Genomic DNA, 22093 nt, shown 5'->3' on the forward strand with positions numbered 1-22093 from the left:
AATAATTCTTAATTATGAGATATTATAGTTATTTATTTTTTAACACTGAAACAAAATTTATTTAATTTTATATATTTTTCAATAAATTAAATTAATAAATTATATGGGGACATTTTTTAGGAACGAAAACACTATTACGATACAATTATACAACAGCCAATAAAAACCGTATTGAGAAAACTTACTACATAGAAGTGATAATCTGTCAAATAATGCTTGCAACTGTCAAGTTTTACACATATCTATACATATTTGACAATGTTTGTTGCTTTAAAAATTACATACATATAATTCTGCAAATATATGTACTGTTTTCATGTGTACCAAATGAGATTAAACAGTTTTTATACCTAAATTGAAAGAATATATACGAAATTTTACTTTCTCTTTTTTAATTTTTAGAAGACATCAAACCAGAAAGTAATCTATGAATTTAGGCGTGTTTAATAGAGTTAATCTTAAGGTAATGGCGTAATACTTTCTTTTATTGTTATAATATTTATTACAATAATTTTTCTATTATTATAATATTCTAATTATTATATATATATATATAGGATACCCAAGGAGGAATGTATTCCGAATGGGCTTCTCTAAGTGTTCTAATTCAACAAGGCTCAGAAGAAAGTCAAAGTGTCCTAGAAAAGTTTTCTCCTGGAGCAGGAAAAGAAGTTGCTTTATCTATTGTACGTCAATTGGCTGCAAATCTTGGCATTACACAAGCAGCTGAGCCTAGTCCATTATGTACAGATAAGGAAGTACAATGGTGTATGGAAGTAATATGTTTTGGACTATCCTTACCTTTGGCTGAGCATGATACTGTTAGAGATTGTGTTAATGTATATTGTGAGTGGTTGTCTGCACTATATTCTACACCGAAGATATGTGTACCTAGACCAATCATAGATGATCCTAATTTCTATGCCAGAAAAATAATCAGCCATTTTCATAATTTATTTGTTCCACGAAAAGGAGAAGGTAAAATAAATCACTGTAATAAAATAAATCACCTTTTTCATATTTTCCTTTTGTTTTTTACATGTTCTTATAACATATAATGTGAATTCCTAACTCCAAAAAAGTTTAGTATTAATTAAATATTTAGCATGTTGGATATATTTTTATCTAACAGTTATTATCTTTTCCTTTGTAGTCTGGCCATTTTTATATCAGGATCTAGGTAATTTTGTAACTAAAATAACCACATTACATGAAGGACTAAATATAAAGAAATTACATTTTAATGGCAGTTATAAATACTTAATGCTTGTAAAATATTAAATATTATTTACAGGAACAGATACAATTAATAGGCAAGCTGTTTTATGTCATAGAGTACTTAGAACATTGCAACAAATTGCAAGAGGACCTGCCACTTTAGAAAGAGAAACATGGGAGAGTTTATTATTATTTCTTATTGGTATTAATGATGCACTTTTAGCTCCTCCAGCAACAAGAGAAGATGCTGGAGAGCAGTTATGTGAAAGAGTTCTAGGTGTATTGTTAGAGGTATTATGTTTTTGTAAAAAAATATTGTTATTGAATAAGCAGTTTATAACAAGCTAATAAGTATATAAAAATACTTTTAGGTATGGTTAGTAGCATGTGAACGCAATTTTCCATCACCACCATTATGGCGCACATTAAGAGAGTCATGTCTTCGTTGGCGACACAGATTAGCATTGGTAGAACAATGGAATCGTGTTTGCCTTGCTCTTACAGCAAGGCTCTTGCAAATTATGTATGGTCCAATGTTTCCAGAATTAAAAATAAGTTAGTTATTTCAATTTATAATTTATCATTATATACATAATTATATTGTTCTTCACATAAGTAATTTATATCGTTATTACACATGTAAATAACATATTTAGGTGAAGAAGATTCTCAACTTGTGCCACCTACAATGTCAGATGAAGCAGTGGCTCAAGCATGGTATAGATTGTTGCGAACTATAGGTGATCCTGTTGATCTATGCAGACCCGCTGTTATTTCACAGACTCAAGCATTTTTACAATATGCTATTGCAAGCCCAAATGTAATAGATCCGTGTCAACATCCATGTTTACAAAGCTTGCCACAAATATTTTTAAAAGCCATTAAAGGTATAGCTGGACAAGTGGATGCTTTCCTTGGTAAGTGCATATTTATATAATTGAATTATGTAAAGTTCTGCAATATCCAAATATAACTGATATCACACTTTTTTGGGGATCATATATATGCAAGTTATAAATTGTATATTCTACAAAAAAATTAAGATGATCTGTTTCAACACTTTTCCTATTTACTTTGAAATACCTATAATAGGATATGGAGTTTCCAACTTGCTTTGTTGGTGATGGTTGCACGCAGTCACAAATGTTTTAGGAGTTTCACAGGCATGTTGCTGGGAAGAATGTTGTGTATCTACCATCACATGTGGATCTGCTAGCACTGGAAGTGGAGGTGTAGGATGGGATAAATCAAGTAGTAAGGATATGACACAACCTTCTCCTACACCTCCAACACAACGCAGACTTGCCAAAAGTTTCAGTGTAACACCTTCTGCAGTGACTAAGGGTATTCAGCACTTATCTTTCGGTGTTTTACATTTATACACATGTCTTCTAAAATTGTATATATTTTTATCAAATATTTCTTTATATTTCTTCTCTCTCTCCTTTCTTATTTTGGAGCAATATTACATTCTAAAAACAGTTAGAAAACATTCTAAAAACTATCAGAAAAATATATTAATTATCATTTATATTTTATAATTGTTTCCTATTATAGGAATTCCAAAAGCTTCCTTGATTGGTTTAACAACAAGTCGTGTGTCAAGTACACCACCTATGTTGATATCTAATTCAGGACCATCTTCAGCCTCCAGTACAACATGTAAGATGTAATAAATTATTTTTATTTAATAACAATTTTATTTAGAACATTATAAAATCCTTATATTTATAGCTATGACTTCATTAGTCCAAGACATTAGACCTCCTTTAGCTCCAGGACGACCAAAATGTAACAGTATATTACATCTTTTTGGTGAATGGTTATTCGAAGCTGCATTTATAGGTACTGATGGATGGTCACAAAATTTACCACGTAAGCATTATTCGATGCAATATTCAATTTGATTAAGTAATATAAACATTAATGTTCTTGATAAACAGAACCATCAGGTGCATCAAAACGTCCATCTTCTGTACTTGTTGAGGGTCCTAGTTCTTTGCAAGAAACTGTTAACGATGTTCCACCAGCTCTTTGCATAGATCGTTATGAATCCGGAAGAGCAGAAGCTTTGGGAGCACTATGTCGAATATTTTGTGCTAAAAAGACCGGAGAAGAAATTTTACCTATTTATCTAGCTAGATTTTATCAAGCAATGAATCATGGTCTTAAAGTTGATGAGGTAATAAATTATTCATTATAATTTTACACATAAAACATTTGTAAAAATATATATAATCCGTATTTAAACCTTGTTTACAGTCCCGAGAATGCGGTGAAACGTTAGCAAGTATTCTTTTAAATTCTGCTGATTTATTTCGTCTAGATCTAAATGGTGTACAAGTGTTAGTGCCTGCAGTAATATCGGCTTTAGAAACCGTACTTCCAGAAAAAGATTTAAAACTTAAATCTAATGTTGTATCAAAATCGGACTTACGAAGAGCCTCAATACATTTGTTAATATCAACGCTGGCGTTACCTCTACACTTTCAAGTAACTAATATATATAAAATATTTGTTTTATTATAATAATACAATCGTAAATTAAATAATTTCATACAATTTATACAATTTTTATCTTACAGAACCTTACTATCAAAGAACTTCCAACGTTTCTAAGTCCTATGGTTACTGACAAAAATCATGTAACGTTTGCACAGTTAAAATCGAGACTTATGAATTTGCTTATAAACGCACTACAAGTTGAAACTGATTCTCAGAATACTCATATGTTGTTAGGTAATATTGCTTCAATATTTAATATACTGCAATTTTTATAATCTATTTTCCTTTTTAGGTGCTCTTTTGTTAAGTGTACAAGACTCTGCAGCAGCAGAAGAAGTTGAGCAAGTCACACAACCTGACGCGCTGGCACATGATTCTGCCGTAAATTTATTATCATCAGGTTTGTTATTTCGTGTATTACTTAAATGGTATTAAGTTGTATCTATACATACTGAAATTCTTAAAATTTTTAAAGAATTATCCTAATGTTAAAATTTGAAAAGTAATTCCAAATTACATAATTCCAGTAATAATAACTGGAACTAATATTTCATTATTCGAGATGGCAGCTTATTAACATTTATCAGTTGCTTGTAAATTAAAATTGAATTTTGCCTTATATCCAATGCAAGATCATAATGCTTAACATTACTTTCTTGTATTTGCTTTGTACCTGCTTCTGTAAGATGTCATTCATTTTTATTATTATAAGTTATGTTTTGTTATGCATTCATCATTGTACTGTTTCATCATTGCTTAATAGTCACCAGCGATTCTGCCAGTCAAATAAGTATATCCAGTGACCAACGTTCGCTCGGTGACACATCTGATATTACAACTCTTCAAGAGGAATGTGTTGCATTTGGTAAATACAAGTATTTTTTATATTAGTTTTGTGTTTAATTATCGTGCATATAAGAAATGTTGTGAAATATCATCTATTTTTATTTCGATGTTTTTGTTATACATTGAAGCTTTCTTTGGATAACATTATGCAAAAGCTTGCATTTCAAAAGATTTGTAACATATATTGTACATAGTATTATATTTTGAAAATTAGTTAAATTCGTACGTTTTTTATAATTAAATATATGGATTACTGTTACAGATTCAGCTCATGCTCTTTTTGTAAGAGCTACATATTTAGTTTGTCACAGATTAATATCATCATGGAAGACAGATTTAAATATTTCTCTAGCAGCTCTTGAGATATTATCAGGATTAGCTAGAACACGTATTCGTGAAACAGGTAAATTATAAAATTTATCAAAATATATAATAGTACTTTTTGATTTAGGAAATATGCCAACTCATATAATTTTAAATATTTTATACGCAGCAAGGAAACTAACAGGTTGAATTATATTCTATGATACAATTTATAGTTTAAAATTTAATTACAAAATACTATATTTTTAATAAATATTGCAGATGCTTTAGAATGTAAACGGGCTGTGAAATGGCTCTGCGACTATATTGCATATCAGTGTTGGCGTCCACCACCAGCTCATTCTAAAGATCTTCATTCTTCTATTGTTGCTGCATTTAGTTGTTTAAAAACTTGGCTCACTGCTCATTCACAACTGTTACAAGTTATTATTTTATTTATATCTAATTGCAACAGATGTTAGCATTGCAACAAATTTATACTTACAATTAGAATCATTCTTTTAGGATAAGGATTGCTTAACAACAGTTCTGGAAGTAGTCGAACTTGGTGTGTCAGGAACAAAAAGTGTAGGAAAACCTGGTGAACCCATTAAAATGAAAGATGAGAAAGAATTAAAACCAGCATCTATGCGTGTTAGAGACGCTGCTGACGCGCTTCTTACCGTCATTTTAGAACAAGTATATTAGGCAATGTTATAATTGACAAATAATAAATTTATAAAAGTATTTTAAGTAAATTTATTTGTTTACAGGTTGGTTATTTCCCTAGTGCATGTGGAGCACAATCATTGTCATCTTTACTAGATGAAGTATCACTTCTCCGACATTGTAATAGTTGGACTGGAGGTCGAGTTCCACGTCAAGCAGCAGTTGAAAGATTTCGATATTTTGTTGCAGAAAATGCTACTATATTAGCATTATTAGAAGAACCACTTGGAAATGATCAAGATCCACAACCTACTGTAACTGTATTAATACGTGGTCCATTTGGAAGACATGCTTGGACGATGCAGCTTCGACATTTACCAAGACATAGATCTAGTATAAGAAGTGTAAATACAAATCCAGGTCGACCACTGCCATTAGCTGAAGCTGCTCCACGAACAGATTACAAACCTAAATTCTTTCCTGATAATGTAGATCGAATTCCACATTGTAAAGTGTATGTTAAATTTCATCAACGTATTTCCATTTAATTCAAAATATTAAAAAATGGGATTTTATTGAAATACCCAAATTTTATTTAGGGATGAATCTATTCCAAGTTTAGAAGCAGTTATGAATGATAATGATGTAATCAGAAATGAACATCAAATTTTGTCACAATTGTTAGAGCGTCAAATGAATATTGAAACAAAATATTGTGATGGAAATGATAAAGTTTCAGAGGAAAAGACAGAAGAATGTGTACCACCTCACATTTGCCATGAATTTCAAACTGCACGTCTGTTTCTAAGTCATTTTGGTTTTTTAAATATCGAACCTAAAGAAAACAATGAATCTAGAAACAGTGGCCTTACTGCTTTAGATCCAACCATTCCAGGATTTTATTTAGACTTAGAAACTTTAGATAACATTAGTCCAAGAACATGTGATACTGTTTACATTTTTTATGTAAAAGCTGGTCAAAAAACTTCTACAGAAATATTATCTAACGTGGTAATTACATTTTTTATTTTAGAATACTTTATCATTATATATTTACATCTTTGTAAAGTAGTTTTATTTTTATAGTTACATGAATCGAATGTATCATCGAATTTCTTAGAATTCTTAAATTCTCTTGGCTGGCCAGTTTCTGTATCAACACATGCCGGTTGGACTGGACATATTTCTACTTCATGGAGAGTAACACCACAATTGAATGTACCACAACCAGCTCATAGTGATCATGGTGGAGCCCTTTATAATGGTGATACTCATGTACTTTATTGGGCAGATGTTAGCTCAGAAATTGCCTTTGTTGTACCCACTCAGTTAAACAATATGGTAAATTCGGACTCACTGGAGGAAACAAGTTATGGTAGTGATATCAGTTCTAATCAAGGTACAACTTAGACGAATGACAATGTATTAAAGAAAATAATATTATATTATGTGAACGAATTATACAATAATTAATAATTGCAGTTTGGTTTGAAAGAAGCATTAGTGAAAGTACTTCACCTCGAAATAGTGGGACAGGACAGAATACAATGCAAAACTCGCGAACAATGTCACTTGATTTAGAAAAACAGCCACCTAGTTTAACAGGATCTAATTCCTGTACCTCTTCTAATGTGGATTTAGTAAAACCAAGAAAAACAGCTAAACAAGTTTTACCTGTACAAACTGACATTAAAATTATGGTTGTTTGGCTAGAAAGTTTAGAGGATTTTGCTCAATTTCCAATTAGTATTATCACTTAAATAAAGATTTTTATTTATTTTAATCAAATAAAGAAAATTTTATAATCCCATTTTATGTGCAGGTGATCTTCTTCCTTGTACTTATAGCGGTCTTGAACAATCAAGAGTCATTCAAGTATCAGATGTACAAGTAATTTTTCTCCAAGCTCTCAGTAGTGGATTAATGAGAGTCAGATTGCAAGGTCCAGTTTCTAGAATTAATTTGGCCACTCCACTAATTGATGGGATGGTTGTGTCTAGAAGGGTATTGGGAACACTTGTTAGACAAACAGCATTAAATATGGGACGTAGGAAAAGGCTTGACAATGATAGGTATATAAAATTATAACTATAGCTTGGTTATATTAATATGTACAATATTTATAATATTTTACAGTTACCACCCACCACATGTACGTAGACGTTTGAAGATTCAAGAAATGGTACAAAAATATAAGAAAAATTTAACCGAACCAGAGCTACTAACACTTTTATTTAGTAGTACCCAAACTTATCAAATTTAGTAAAATTAATATAAATTAAATTTACATTAAATTACACATATAATAAAGATATATTTCTGAATAATAAATATACATTACCATAGAATGATAAATTTAATTTTCCCATACTTTATAATTTAGAATATAACTGTTTATTACACATGTATAATATCCAATATTTATATCATATTAAATCATGATCATATAATATTCATTATATATAATATAAAATATAACACATTCAAAATTAATATAGGAGAATTTTGTTTATATGAATAAAATTTTAGTAATGCCTGATTAACTGAACTTTAACTGAGCTCCTATTATTTGAACTACTACCGAGTGTCAATCTACTTACATGAACATTTAACAATAAGGTTGAAACAGTAAGGACTATAGGGATACGTGTTATATGACATAAATTGACAACATTATTATGCATTTAAAAGTACATGTTTCATGGAATCTTTTATATAAGTATGATCTATTGACTGAATGAAAAATCATAGCTGTTGAAGAGAAATAGGTGGATTCTTATTATATGAATAACCTAGTTATACGAACCAATTCGTTCCGTAGCAGATTCATATAAACAGGGTTCTATTGTACATATTTATAATATACAAGATGTTTTTTTTTATCTCGAAAAATTAAAGTATCTCGTAAGTGATTGGTTCCAAGAAAAAAATTCTTTTTACAATTATTGTTTGATGTCAAGGGCACATCATGTGTTGCAAATTATATTTTCACAGGTAGGATGATGACGAGGAACATTAAGGTTAACTTCATTTTTTTAAATGGGATCATATATTTTTTAATACATTAAACGATTCATCTCAGCATTAGCTATAAAAAAGTATTAACCTATTTATATCGGAAAACTACTAGTTTAGCAGATATTTTAACTTTAATTTCTCAAATTTAAGGTATGAAAGACAAGAAAAGCGCGAGGCGGTATTTACGTTTTCTTTGTCTTTCATTTGATAATTTAAAGTGAAAATATCTGTTACAGTAAAGAGGAAATGCCAAACTAACATTTTTCAACACAGGCAGGTTAACACTTTTTTATAGAGAATGCCAAGATGGTTCGATTAACGTATGTATTAAAAGATATATATATGGTTCCATTTAAAAAAATGAAGTTGACCTTAATATCCCCCCCCCCTATCGCATCTGCAAAAAGATAGTTTGCATCACATGATGTGCCCTTTCATAGTAAATAATATTTGTTTTAAAAAATATTTTTTTATAAGATCAATGCCGTACGAGATATTTCGATTTTTTGAGATAAAAGAAACACCCTGTAGATATGTAGCAATTAAGATATTCGAATCATTGAAAATATGTTATGTAACTTGTATAACAATGTTGGCTTTCTAATTATAAGACAGAATATATTTATTAATAATGTCTATAATTGTAAAAAACAATAACTATATAAGGTAAATACAGCACAATTACATAATCACATCATTTTTTCTTCCTTTACTTTTTATATCTATATTAACGTTATAGTTATATAAAATGTTTTCCAACTAAGTTAAATATAAAATAATATACTACAGCCAATTGCAAAAAATTGCATATATTAAGAATTAGGTTCCTATAAAATTGTTTTATCAATATACGTATAAAAAATATTATATTGTATCATTGCTTAGAATATTATTAAATTTTAATAAAAATAGACATAAATAATCAATAATAATATTTTTCAAAAACAAATCTAGCGATTAGTAGATGTGTATTTACACATACATTGCGTTATTATCTTTTATATCAGTACGCTAAATATAGCTGCGTCATTCTGTGACTTTGCACATTATGTAGTATCGTACACGTACATTGTTATACAATTTAGAGTGATCTTATGAAATACATGGTAAGAAACTTCTGGTATACAATTATCGTTTAAAATCAAAATTAAAAATCTTGTATACAATCAATCATTATCTCAATAAATATTGTTAAATATTGATAGAATATTAAATAATCTTTGGTATCGTATAGTTTAAGTAGATATCACACCTTCGGAAAAGCTTTATATCACGGAGACTTTTTCGTATATGGAAATAAAAGCATAAATAATCTTTATTTTGTTCTTTCGTAATAGTAAAATGTAAAGTACAATTTTTCATTTAATTTTTTTTTAGTTGCTCTGTTAGATAAAGAACTGGGATATGAAACATAAAAATTGACGTAATTTATATTTGATCTAAAAACTTATTTTGATTAAAAAAAGTGTACCTTTCATACATACTACAATACAGCATATATCAAGAAATATAACAATGAAAAATAATTACATAATTAGTTATGTTTCATGACAAATCAGAAAAATAAGCATAAAAATACGAGATACACAGGTATTTTTAATTTAAAAAATGGATATATACTTGCACATGTGAATGAAAATCATAATGAAAATAAAGAATTAGATATACATCTTTAAAAGAAATAAAATATCTAAAAATTCTTATACTTTAATAGAAAGTTATGTTACGTTTTAAATATATTGTTTTATTAATAATATAAATTACTTATGATACATTTTAAAAGTTTCTATTATTCTCATTTTATCGAGTTTTCCATTTTCGGTTATACAAATAATTCTATCTTTTTAAAAGTTGAACCGTTATTTCAGAATTTTGCGCATGTAATGTAAGCGATGACGTAATGCATCTTGATTGGGCAAATAAGCCAGTGTTAAAATGTGAATCGGTCTCTATTCAGACACAGTTTACGTTTGTTTGAGAAAGTGAGCGGATAGTTGTGTACCAATTAGTTTTAGATAGATATATAAGGTAATATACATATAATGTAATTGTATATTTCTTCAATTGAACGTCTTCTAGTTGAGTACGATCATTTATTGAAATTAACTGATATCTGTGTTGTAGTGTACAACACTTTATCTTGCTCAAGAAACCTATAAAAGGGTACTGATAAGTGTAATTCGGATATATAACTGAAGAAAAAACCTATGAAGTAGTAAATGTATTTTTATGAAAGATCATACTATGGATCAATTTTGTGGTACTGACTTTTGGGTAAGAATTCTACTTGTACTTTCGATATGTTTTTGTTTTATTTATGTTGTAAGATTTTTAAATTAAACTATAGATTATATATAATATTTGAAAATATAATATTATGTTTAATATTAAAGAATAGAGATATTAAAACATATTACTTGTATTGTTTTAGTAGTATTTAACAAATTTCAAAACGAAATATAATAATGTCATTTTGTTTAAATTAAGAAGGAATTTTTGTTATAATCTATAATAATATATATTTAATACAAATGTTATAATAATTTATGTCTCCACATTTTAGAATAATAGTTTAACATGGAATACAGAAGATCCAGACATCACAGAATGTTTTCAGAAAACTGTGTTGATATGGGTGCCATGTATATTTTTATGGCTATTCTCTGGAATAGAAATTTATTATTTTTTAAACAGTAAAAGTAAAAATATCCCATACACATGGTTATTTATCTTAAAACAAATACTCATAGTAGCATTGATTATACTTAGCATTGTTGACGTAGGAACAGCTATACATAGAAGTACTTATGTCAAAGTTTATAATGTTGATTATTGTACTCCAGTTATAAAAATTATTACTTTTGTAAGTATTATTAGAATATAAATTATTAAAATAGATTACACAAAAAATTAATGAATTTGAACTTACATATTAGTAATATCATTTTTTTAACATTTTTATAGATTAAGGCAGGTACTTTAGTAATATATAATAGAAAATATGGCATGCAAACCTCTGGACTGTTATATTTATTTTGGTTTCTCCTTACCATATGCGGAGTTGTTCAATATAGAAGTTTATTAAGGTTATATATAAATAACGTATGTAATAATGGATTCAGTAAATAATCAAACAATTGATATAAATTCATTATTAATTTATTAATTCTTTTCATATCATTTTTTTAGCATGAAGTTACTTATCCATTTGTATCATACATGATATATTATCCAATAGTGGTACTTTTATTCTTATTGAACTTCTTGATTGATGCAGAGCCTAAATATTCAGAATATCCCAAGGTAAGTAAACATATATCATATTCTTGATACATGACATTATGCATGAAATAAAATATTAGGATTTAATGCTCTATATTATATTTATAGGTTGAGAACCCATGTCCAGAACAAAGATCTTCATTTCCAGCAAAAATCTTTTTTACTTGGTTTGATCCAATGGCATGGAAAGGTTTTAAAACACCTCTGGAAACTACAGATTTATGGACAATAAATCCAGAAGACACAGCTAAAGAAATTGTACCTAAATTCAACAAATATTGGAATAAAAGTGCACAAAAAAGTAACAAGTGAGTGTGATATTTATGAATATTTAATATTAGAGAATAAGAATATAGTAAAAATGAATTAATAAAATCAAATAAATTTTATCATATATTACATTAGTAATAAGATATCAATTTACTTTTGCTAACAAGAGTATTTTGGACTTACTGTAGGTAAGTTAATTAAATCGTATATATAGCTGAGCATATAAATATAAACTTAATTTTTATCTGTTTCTAGTGTACAAAATACTAAGGCATCGTTCAGAAAATCATCTGGTCGAGTAGATTTTAATAATGAATATAAGAAAAAGACATCATCAGTTCTGCTTCCTCTTTGCAAAGCTTTTGGTGCCACATTTTTATTTGGAGCTGCACTTAAATTCGTGCAAGATATTGTAATTTTCACTAGTCCTCAAATATTAAGGTAAGCAAATGAATTTTAATATTATTTATATTAAAAATTAATTACTTAAAATCATAGCTGAAAACTAATGATGCTTCTAATATAGGTTACTCATCGATTTTATTGAGAAACCCGGACCGCTATGGAAAGGCTATTTTTATGCAGTTTTACTCTTACTTACAGCCACATTTCAAACATTAGTTTTGTCTCAATATTTTCATCGTATGCTCTTAGTTGGATTACGAGTACGTACTGCGTTAATTGCAGCAATTTATCGGAAAGCATTGAGAATATCTAATTCCGCCAGAAAAGAGTCAACAGTTGGCGAAATAGTAAATTTAATGTCCGTGGATGCACAAAGATTTATGGATTTAACGGCATATATAAATATGATTTGGTCTGCACCAATGCAAATAGTTTTAGCATTATATTTTTTATGGGAAATTTTGGGGCCAGCTGTGCTCGCTGGTTTAGCTGTTCTACTTATTCTCATCCCAATAAATGTCTTAATCACTAATAGAGTTAAGACACTACAAATTAGACAAATGAAATATAAAGATGAAAGAGTTAAATTAATGAATGAAGTACTTAATGGTATAAAAGTATTAAAGCTATATGCATGGGAACCCTCTTTTGAGGAACAAATACTGAAGATACGTACAAAGGAAATTAAAGTACTTAAAGAAACAGCATATCTCAATTCTGGAACAAGTTTTATCTGGTCTTTTGCACCTTTTTTAGTAAGTTTTTAAAGATGAGTTAAGGATGAACATGATTTTTATGTTTACCCATGTTTTTATTGTTTTCTTTCATTATTTATTTACTTTTTCTTTTTTTTTTATAAACTTTGTAGGTCTCACTGGTGTCTTTTGCAACCTATGTACTTATAGATGAAAACAATCGTTTAAATAGCAAAGTTGCTTTTGTTTCACTCAGTCTTTTTAATATCTTAAGGTTTCCACTTTCTATATTACCTATGATAATTGGTAACATGGTTCAGGTAAATAAAAATTTCTTATATTAAATTACAATGCAATCACGATTTTTCTTTTTTAATATAATGTATAATACTTAGGCTTATGTTTCCGTAAAACGTATTAATAAATTCATGAATTCAGAAGAGTTAGATCCAAATAATGTTCAACATGATCCATCTGAATGTAAGTTTCTGATGATTTTTATATATTTGCGACTATTGCGTACTGGATATGTCATATATATTAATGTGATGTAGCATACACATTATTAATTGAGAATGGTACCTTCGCATGGGATTTGGAAAATATTGAAAGACCAACATTAAGAAATATCAATCTTCATGTAGAACAGGGTCAATTGATAGCTGTTGTTGGTACTGTAGGATCAGGGAAAAGTTCTCTTTTATCAGCTCTTCTTGGAGAAATGGACAAAATAAGTGGTAGAGTTAATACAAAAGTAAATACTTCATTAGATAAATGTCAAAATTTTTAACATGAAAGATTTCTTTATGTTGTTATATGTTTTTTTTATAAATAGGGTTCTATAGCATTTGTGCCTCAACAAGCATGGATTCAAAATGCTTCATTACAAGATAATGTTTTATTTGGAAAGTCAATGCACAAAAATGTATATAATCGCGTAATTGAATCATGTGCATTAAATCCAGATTTAAAAGTGCTACCTGCGGGTGATCAAACTGAAATTGGAGAAAAAGGAATAAATTTATCTGGTGGGCAAAAACAGAGAGTATCATTGGCAAGAGCAGTATACAATGATTCTGATATTTATTTTTTGGATGATCCATTGAGTGCAGTAGATTCACATGTTGGAAAACATATATTTGAAAACGTAATTGGCCCTAGTGGTCTGCTTAGGAAGAAAACTAGAATACTTGTCACACATGGTATTACTTATTTACCTGAAGTTGATAACATCATTGTTCTTAAAGATGGTGAAATAACAGAAGTTGGAACTTACAAAGAACTTTTAGAAAAAAGAGGAGCCTTTTCTGAGTTTCTAGTGCAACATCTTCAAGAAGGTATATATCACTTTTTCTAATTTTTCTAATTTCTTCTATTCAGTTTCTATTTAGGTATTCTATTTTGTATTAATTTTTCATTATATTTTTCATGAATCTAAGTTGGAAATCGTAAGTCAGTGAAAAAAGTAATTGCGATTCCTTTTCCTACTTCAATTTATGTGATTGTCCAGAAAATGGTTTATATTGCATTTGGCTTGTGATATTAGAGTATCAAGGATGTTAGTATTTTTTGCAACTTGCTACTATTAAAACTTATCAGCCAGCTTGTAGCATAAAGTAACCTTCACATCAATTTTGTTTCTTATTATTCTTGTAGCATAATATATTTTCTCCTTTGTTCAAAAGAGAAAGATATGCATGTAAGATTTTATTGCATGTTAAATTTGAGTCAGAGACTTATTGAAATGAAGTGACTAGTGTTATAATTCTTTCTGTAATTTATTTTTGAACTATTGAAATTAACAGCCATGATTTGCTGAATGCATTCAAGGTTTTGTTATTTTAATGTAAAAGTGTATCCTATTACTATTTTCTAATTTCAAGATACTATTCATGATATTTATCTTTTAATATGTTATGTTAGTTTATATTTTTCTGTGACAAATTTGAAATAGTACATGCTGATGGCGGATCAGAGGCAGATCTGCATGAAATTAAACAACATTTGGAATCTACAATTGGATCAAATGAACTCCAACAGAAATTAACAAGAGGTAGATCAAGAATGTCAGAAAGTCAAAGTGAATCTGGTTCAATGGTTGATAAAAGATCCTTAAATGGTTCGTTGAAAAGGTAAAATTATATTATATATTATTATATTTATATAAAATATATTTGGTATTATTTATATACATATATCTATATGTGTAGATCTTTTATTAATTTTTTAGACAGTATTCTACAAGTAGTCAGCAATCTGGTACTTATGAAAATAGCAATAAGATAAAAGAAACAAAGTTATTACCTCCGAAATCAGGAGAAAAATTAATAGAGGTGGAAAAAACTGAAACTGGAAGTGTAAGTTGTTATTTCTCTTACTTGATAAAATTATTGAAAAAAATGTAATTTTATGTATTACTTTTACTATCAAGGTTAAATGGCGAGTCTATTCTCATTACTTCAAATCCATTGGTTGGTTTTTATCAATATCGACAATTATAATGAACGCTATTTTTCAAGGATTTAGTATTGGTTCAAACGCTTGGCTCAGTGTATGGTCAGACAGTAATTTAACAACTTATAATGATACAGTCGATCATGCTAAACAAAATATGTATCTTGGAGTTTATGGTGGACTTGGTCTTGGTCAAGGTATGTTCTTAAAAATTTATAATTATTTGTCTTTTAATGATTAGTGTTTCTTAGAATTAGAATTTTCCAAATAACAATTATATAAGGTAAGATTATCTCTCAAAAATATGTAATATCCCAAGTATTTTTCAACACAGTAATTGTCTTATTTATCATAAACTAAATATTGTTTTAAAGGCGTGTTCCTTCACAGACTACACAGTTTTAAGACAATTAAATTTTGTTGATTAATTTTAAACTGTTATAATAAAACAAAATGTGCTTGTACAAAATGCGTATGTGACTAACTGTTTGTATATGAACATTATAAAACCATTATATTTTTCTTCGACATTTTGTTTGAAATTACGCAATTAAAACTAAAATACTAACGAAATCTTAAAATATTAATGCGAGTGCGGTTTGCTGTGTTAACAGAATATTTATAAATAAAATAAAGCTTTGTTTTATATAAAGCTTTATATATGTTTTATGTTAATAAAGCTATATGTATGTTTAAATGCAATTATTTCAATTACTTTTGCTGTTCAAAATTAATTTTATCGCATTTTGTCGCAATTAATATGTCGCATGTACTTATTTACTTTATTCACTGATCAATTCACATATATGTATAAACTCATGTAATATTTATGTATAATATTTGAGCATGAAGTAGAGAGATAACAAAGCTTTCTATTACCTATCTATTATCAAAATATATAAATTTTATATGTTTTATATTTTTAAATTTTCATACTTATTATAATTCGATTATTATTGAAACTGCAAATTTATTTATTTTTTATATACATATAAGTGTTTACTTTTATATTTCTATCTAGTCAGGTTGAATTACTAATAATATTAACATGCTATATCATTTTTTCATAATAATAGAACAATGATTATTTACGTAAAAATTCATTTTGTTGTAATAACCAGTACTTAGACAAAGAAAATGTTATTTTTCATACTATAATCTTTACAATCTCTTACCAATTCTGTTTGATACTACATTATTTTAGAAAGGACAGTAATGTAATACTTGATACTTTATCATCAAACATTACATCTACAAATATTGATATAAAAATTTGATCAATCGGTATTAATGAAAAAAATTTATGCAGAAATTCGAAAAGTAGTATCTAAAATTTTAATACGTTTGGAATATAAGAATTTGTTTAAAGAATAATAGCAATTAAAAGATGATAGTAGTAATGTGCACGTTTATTAATTAATTTATGTTACTTAGTTAATTTTGCTAGGATAAATAAAGTTAGGTAATTTTGATGTAAGGATTTATTCATGTTCTGTTAATATGCTACAATAATATCAGTATCTTTTAATTATAAATGCATCTTAATACATGTGTAACTGTAAAAAGGGACTTGCACGTGGTATTAAGCAGATGGTGAGAAATAACGAAACTCGATATTATTGCTAAAAAGATTAATTTTTCATTTAAATTTATAATATATGTGAAATGGAAATATTGCAAGAACTGATGCAGTCCTTGATATATAATCGTTAGGTTTAATGATATACCAAAGTTCTCACCAATCATTGTAGGCTTGACAGTGCTTGGAGGGGCATTAATCTTGGCAAAAGGAACAATACGCGCTTCCGTGCATCTCTTCGAGAATACGTTGCAACGTGTTCTTCGGAACCCAATGTCATTTTTTGACAAAACTCCAACCGGTCGAATTCTTAATCGACTCTCTAAAGACACTGATGTCATTGATAATACGCTGCCATCCATACTGCGTTCTTGGATTACTTGCCTCTTTGGGGTATGATATTTTCAAGTTGTAAATACTGTGCTTAACAAATTCTAAATCTCATCAAAGATTATGAATTAAGTTTATATCCACTTACGCAGTGGCTATGTTTAATAATGGTTCCAGTCATTTATATCTGATTTTGCTCATAAAAAATGTAAGCTTTTTAAATATAAAAAGAATTATGAAACTGAAATACAAATGTTTGCATGCTTGTACAGATCAAAGGGTTTCATGTGCTGATTATTTGAAAAAGAAAGTATTTCTATTTATTAATATCATTATAATAGTCAGTTAATAGTTATTTTATTCGCAAAAGTATATTAACTTATTGGACAAGTGTTTGTTAAAAAATATTTGAGATTTTATTCATAATCTATATTTTTTTAATGTAAAATCTAGTAGAATTTATTCTTATATTTGGGGGTAGATAAGATCTTACTTTAATTCATGATTATGTTTTCCTTAGTATAATAAAATATATTGTGTGGTGACCGTATTTTGTTAATATCTACATATATTTTGTTTAATCAATATCAACCATATTAATGTTTAAATCTTATCATAAAAAAAGGTAATTAGCAATAAATGTCAACTTTAACAATCTTTTGATACAGTCACCAACAATCTATAGTATAAAAACCTACAGAGCAATAATAACATCATAATCAGTAAGGTAATGGACACAATTATACAATCAATGTTTTTATAAAAAATTAACATTGCTTATGCTTCAAAGTAGTATATATCTTTTGTATCAAATATGAATACCTCTCTAAGTATGCTTGATTTGCTTGTGCATTGTTTCATTATTCATATCTGGCATGCCACACCACAGCAAACTTCACCACCTCGCATAACATAAGACAGATTAGTATTTTTAATTTTTTCATATTACAAACTTATAGTATTTAAAAGATATAGATGAAATGAACTTCTATTTGTTTATGGATACTAGAAGCGAATAGTGCTTTCAAACCATTCTTATTATATGATAATAAATTATATTATAAACTATTTGTTTTGAATAAAACTTCAGAATAATAATGAAAAATTCATATAAAAATATTAAATGAAAAGAATTTATAGAGTGCCTTAGATTCTTAAAATTTTGGTCATATTTGTACCATTTTATTAGAATGGTTACAATGAAAGCAAATCATGTCTGATGTTGTAGCGATGGCGAGTTTTTTCTGCGATTTGGCACCGCAACTGGGCTGCTGGCTGGCTGCTCGCCAGATGCACATAATGATGCTGCGTGCAGTGATGCGTGCCCCATTGACCTTCTTTGATACGACTCCTACTGGTCGTATTATCTCCAGGTTTGCTAAAGATGTCGACGTACTGGACACATCTCTTCCCCAACAAATTTCCGATAGCATCTATTGTTTGTTTGAGGTAATTTTTGGAAATACCTGAACCAAATTAAGATGATTGACTATAACCATTTCCATGCTATAATTCCTTAAATCATAATTCATTGGATGCTCGTATACTTCTATTTCGCTAAAGGGTTGGTATTTCCTGAATAATCATCAAAAACATCTTGGTCATTTAATCATTCTGCAATTTACATCGAATGATGTATTACATTACTTCAATTATAGTTCTTTAATGAACTCTAAGTAATTAATAATAATATGTAATTTTAAATAATTTGGTGTAAAAACATTGTGTAAATTGAGATCAAGTATAATTGTGTCCCTTCCAATAAATTACTATTATAATTTATTGTGTTAAAATTACCAAATATGAAGAGAGTATGCCTGTGTAATAAATGGTAGAGATGCTGGTGCAAGCATTCTTTAATTGAAATGAATATAGTTTTGTATTCAATTGTGTATTAATATCTGGAAATATAGATATGGGTGCTTCATCTAAGAACTTGCATGGTCATTAACTCATAAGTTCTTTGTATCAAAGCTAGTTTCTGGTTACTATTTCATGATTATATACATGTATTTATATGTATTGATTATATGTATATGAGTGTTTGATTTTATCTTTTGTTTTTATTCTTTAAGAAATATTTTTTTTTTGTACTGAATATTATCTTCATATTGCAGGTCATAGCCACTTTAGTGGTTATAAGTTTTAGTACACCAGTATTTATAGCAGTCATAATACCGATAAGTGTAATTTATTACTTTGTTCAACGCTTATATGTTGCATCCTCAAGACAGTTGAAACGTTTAGAATCTGTTTCAAGATCTCCTATATATTCACATTTTAGTGAAACAGTTTCTGGTATGTAAAATACTTGTTTTATTATTGATTTATAATTTTAGAATAATTAAGTAGCAAAAATATATAATTATATATAGTTAATATCAGTATTTGATTTATTAGGAGCACAGATGATTAGGGCATTTGGAGTGCAAGACCGATTTATTCAGGAATCTGAAAGTAAAGTAGATTTTAATCAGATGTGCTATTACCCTAGTATAATTGCAAACAGGTATAAATTTTTCCTAAAAATTTTAATGTCAAATGAATATTAAAGTTAAAATGATTGTATGAAATGTGATTCATTGTTTTGTTGCAGATGGTTGGCAGTACGTTTAGAAATGGTTGGAAATTTAATTATTTTCTTTGCTGCATTGTTTGCTGTATTAGGTAGAGATACTATACAATCTGGTGTAGTTGGTTTATCTATTAGTTATGCTTTACAAGTAAGTTATACATATAAACGAGATATGAGATATATGCACCACTCATTACTGATTTTATTATTGGTTTCATTACTGAGTAATGAATAAATGTTGATTAACTTGATTTTAAAACAAATTTTTATAAAAATTGTTACTTTAGGTTACTCAAACATTGAATTGGTTAGTACGAATGACTTCTGATGTTGAAACTAACATAGTAGCTGTAGAAAGAATAAAAGAATATGGAGAAACCCCTCAAGAAGCAGCATGGAAAAATCCAGATTATACAGCACCTAAAGATTGGCCTTTGCAAGGGCGAGTAGAATTTAAAGATTACAAAGTTCGTTATAGGGAAGGCTTAGACCTTGTTCTTCGTGGATTATCATTTTCCGTTAAGGGAGGAGAAAAAGTTGGCATCGTTGGTAGAACTGGTGCTGGGAAATCGTCTTTGACATTAGCTCTATTTAGAATAATAGAAGCAGCTGATGGAAAGATTATTATCGATGACATTGATATTACCAAATTGGGACTTCATGACCTAAGATCTAGATTGACTATTATTCCTCAAGATCCTGTATTATTCTCAGGAAGTTTAAGGATAAATTTAGATCCTTTCAATTATTATACTGATGACGAAATTTGGCGAGCTTTGGAACATGCGCATCTTAAATCCTTTGTAAAAAGTGAATACTATTTTATTGATAAATAGTATTGAGAAATTACATGGGAAATATAATGTCTTATTACGTTTTAGACTTGCCAAATGGTCTTTTATATGAATTATCAGAAGGTGGAGAGAATCTAAGTATAGGACAACGACAATTAATATGTTTAGCAAGAGCATTGCTTCGAAAAACGAAAGTATTGATTCTCGATGAAGCAACAGCTTCAGTTGATTTAGAAACAGATGATTTAATTCAAACAACAATTAGGCAAGAGTTTCAAGATTGCACAATTCTTACAATAGCTCATAGACTTAATACAATTCTTGATTCAGACAGGTATGTTTTACAAATTTGTAATATAATTTTCAAAGTAATGATTGATATTAAATAAAAAAACTTTTAATAGGATCATTGTGCTGGATAATGGGCGCATCATGGAATATGATTCTCCAGACACATTACTGCATAATTCGACTAGTTTGTTCAGTAGTATAGCTAAAGATGCAGGCCTTGCTACATAGATAAAATGCATATCGCAAATACTGTATAAGCAATAAAACAATGATAATTTCTAATCTATGAATATATAATAACAACAAAAGATATAGCAATTCATTTATATAGAGAAAGGCAAGGTATGCTTAGATTTGAAAGAATCCAAAATTTTGTAGAGCATTTTTCAGTCAAATCTTACATCATTTTTAAATATTATCAAGCACAGCCCATTTGTAAAGTAGTACGGATGTCCGTTACTTAAAGTACTGCCATTTTAGCGGCACAGTTGTGCTGAGTAGCAACAATTTTTAAACATATATATATTGTTTTAATAATTTAACTTTAGTAAGCTCAAACTTACACAGTATATAAAATTTAAGCAACGTACAAAATACAACAGTATTGTTTAGTTATTTTTATTTCCATTAAAATTTATTATACCCATACTGCCTTATTTTTATTTTACATCACAGGAATTATATATATATACAAATATGTAGCATTATTTACTTTTGCTGTTGATTTGTCTTGATTAAAATTGTTACTCCATTCTGTACTGTTTGACAAATATGATGCATCTTCAAGCTGTGTAAATAGTATTCTCTAATATTTATGAATTTAAGACAAAATAAAAGATTACAATTTTATATAATATAT

General features: G+C 28.3%; 2 protein-coding genes and 1 long non-coding RNA gene across 14 annotated transcripts; 2 read left to right on the plus strand and 1 right to left on the minus strand.

Annotated features, from left to right (window-relative positions):
- The first annotated feature begins 65 nt into the window (after positions 1–65).
- On the plus strand, positions 66–7889 carry LOC126914441 (ral GTPase-activating protein subunit beta). 9 transcript variants are annotated; one of them, XM_050718395.1, is made up of 26 exons: positions 67–260; positions 403–463; positions 558–686; positions 751–978; positions 1154–1180; positions 1295–1509; positions 1590–1773; positions 1875–2135; positions 2371–2562; positions 2776–2880; positions 2953–3093; positions 3162–3400; positions 3481–3711; positions 3804–3957; positions 4016–4123; positions 4487–4588; positions 4832–4972; positions 5063–5077; positions 5155–5315; positions 5398–5571; positions 5646–6055; positions 6141–6552; positions 6628–6940; positions 7024–7287; positions 7364–7613; positions 7678–7889. In XM_050718395.1, the coding sequence occupies exons 3-26, from the start codon at positions 584–586 to the stop codon at positions 7802–7804; spliced, it is 4557 nt and encodes a 1518-aa protein (XP_050574352.1). In that variant the 5' UTR covers positions 67–260; positions 403–463; positions 558–583; the 3' UTR covers positions 7805–7889. The 9 variants fall into 9 exon arrangements, with proteins under 9 accessions (XP_050574350.1, XP_050574352.1, XP_050574351.1 ...); XM_050718394.1 differs by having other exon boundaries at positions 67–463; XM_050718389.1 differs by having other exon boundaries at positions 67–305; positions 558–978.
- On the minus strand, positions 7291–8637 carry LOC126914500 (uncharacterized). The gene is made up of 2 exons (XR_007709669.1): positions 8482–8637; positions 7291–7537 (listed from the first exon to the last, which is right to left on the minus strand). It is a non-coding gene; the product is annotated as an uncharacterized LOC126914500 (long non-coding RNA).
- Positions 8638–9609: 972 nt separating this feature from the next.
- On the plus strand, positions 9610–22090 carry LOC126914442 (multidrug resistance-associated protein 1). 4 transcript variants are annotated; one of them, XM_050718397.1, is made up of 24 exons: positions 9610–9665; positions 10428–10587; positions 10684–10833; positions 11123–11422; positions 11524–11661; positions 11749–11862; positions 11950–12149; positions 12279–12299; positions 12367–12552; positions 12638–13271; positions 13385–13531; positions 13607–13691; positions 13766–13965; positions 14047–14548; positions 15166–15343; positions 15442–15568; positions 15643–15862; positions 17417–17637; positions 19692–19872; positions 19975–20083; positions 20171–20297; positions 20437–20959; positions 21031–21277; positions 21348–22090. In XM_050718397.1, the coding sequence occupies exons 3-24, from the start codon at positions 10789–10791 to the stop codon at positions 21460–21462; spliced, it is 4620 nt and encodes a 1539-aa protein (XP_050574354.1). In that variant the 5' UTR covers positions 9610–9665; positions 10428–10587; positions 10684–10788; the 3' UTR covers positions 21463–22090. The 4 variants fall into 4 exon arrangements, with proteins under 4 accessions (XP_050574354.1, XP_050574356.1, XP_050574357.1 ...); XM_050718399.1 differs by lacking the exon at positions 17417–17637 and adding an exon at positions 18803–19023; XM_050718400.1 differs by lacking the exon at positions 12279–12299 and having other exon boundaries at positions 9611–9665.
- Positions 22091–22093: the final 3 nt, after the last annotated feature.

This window comes from Bombus affinis, chromosome 3, assembly GCF_024516045.1.
Source record: "Bombus affinis isolate iyBomAffi1 chromosome 3, iyBomAffi1.2, whole genome shotgun sequence".
Lineage (NCBI taxonomy): Eukaryota > Metazoa > Arthropoda > Insecta > Hymenoptera > Apidae > Bombus > Bombus affinis.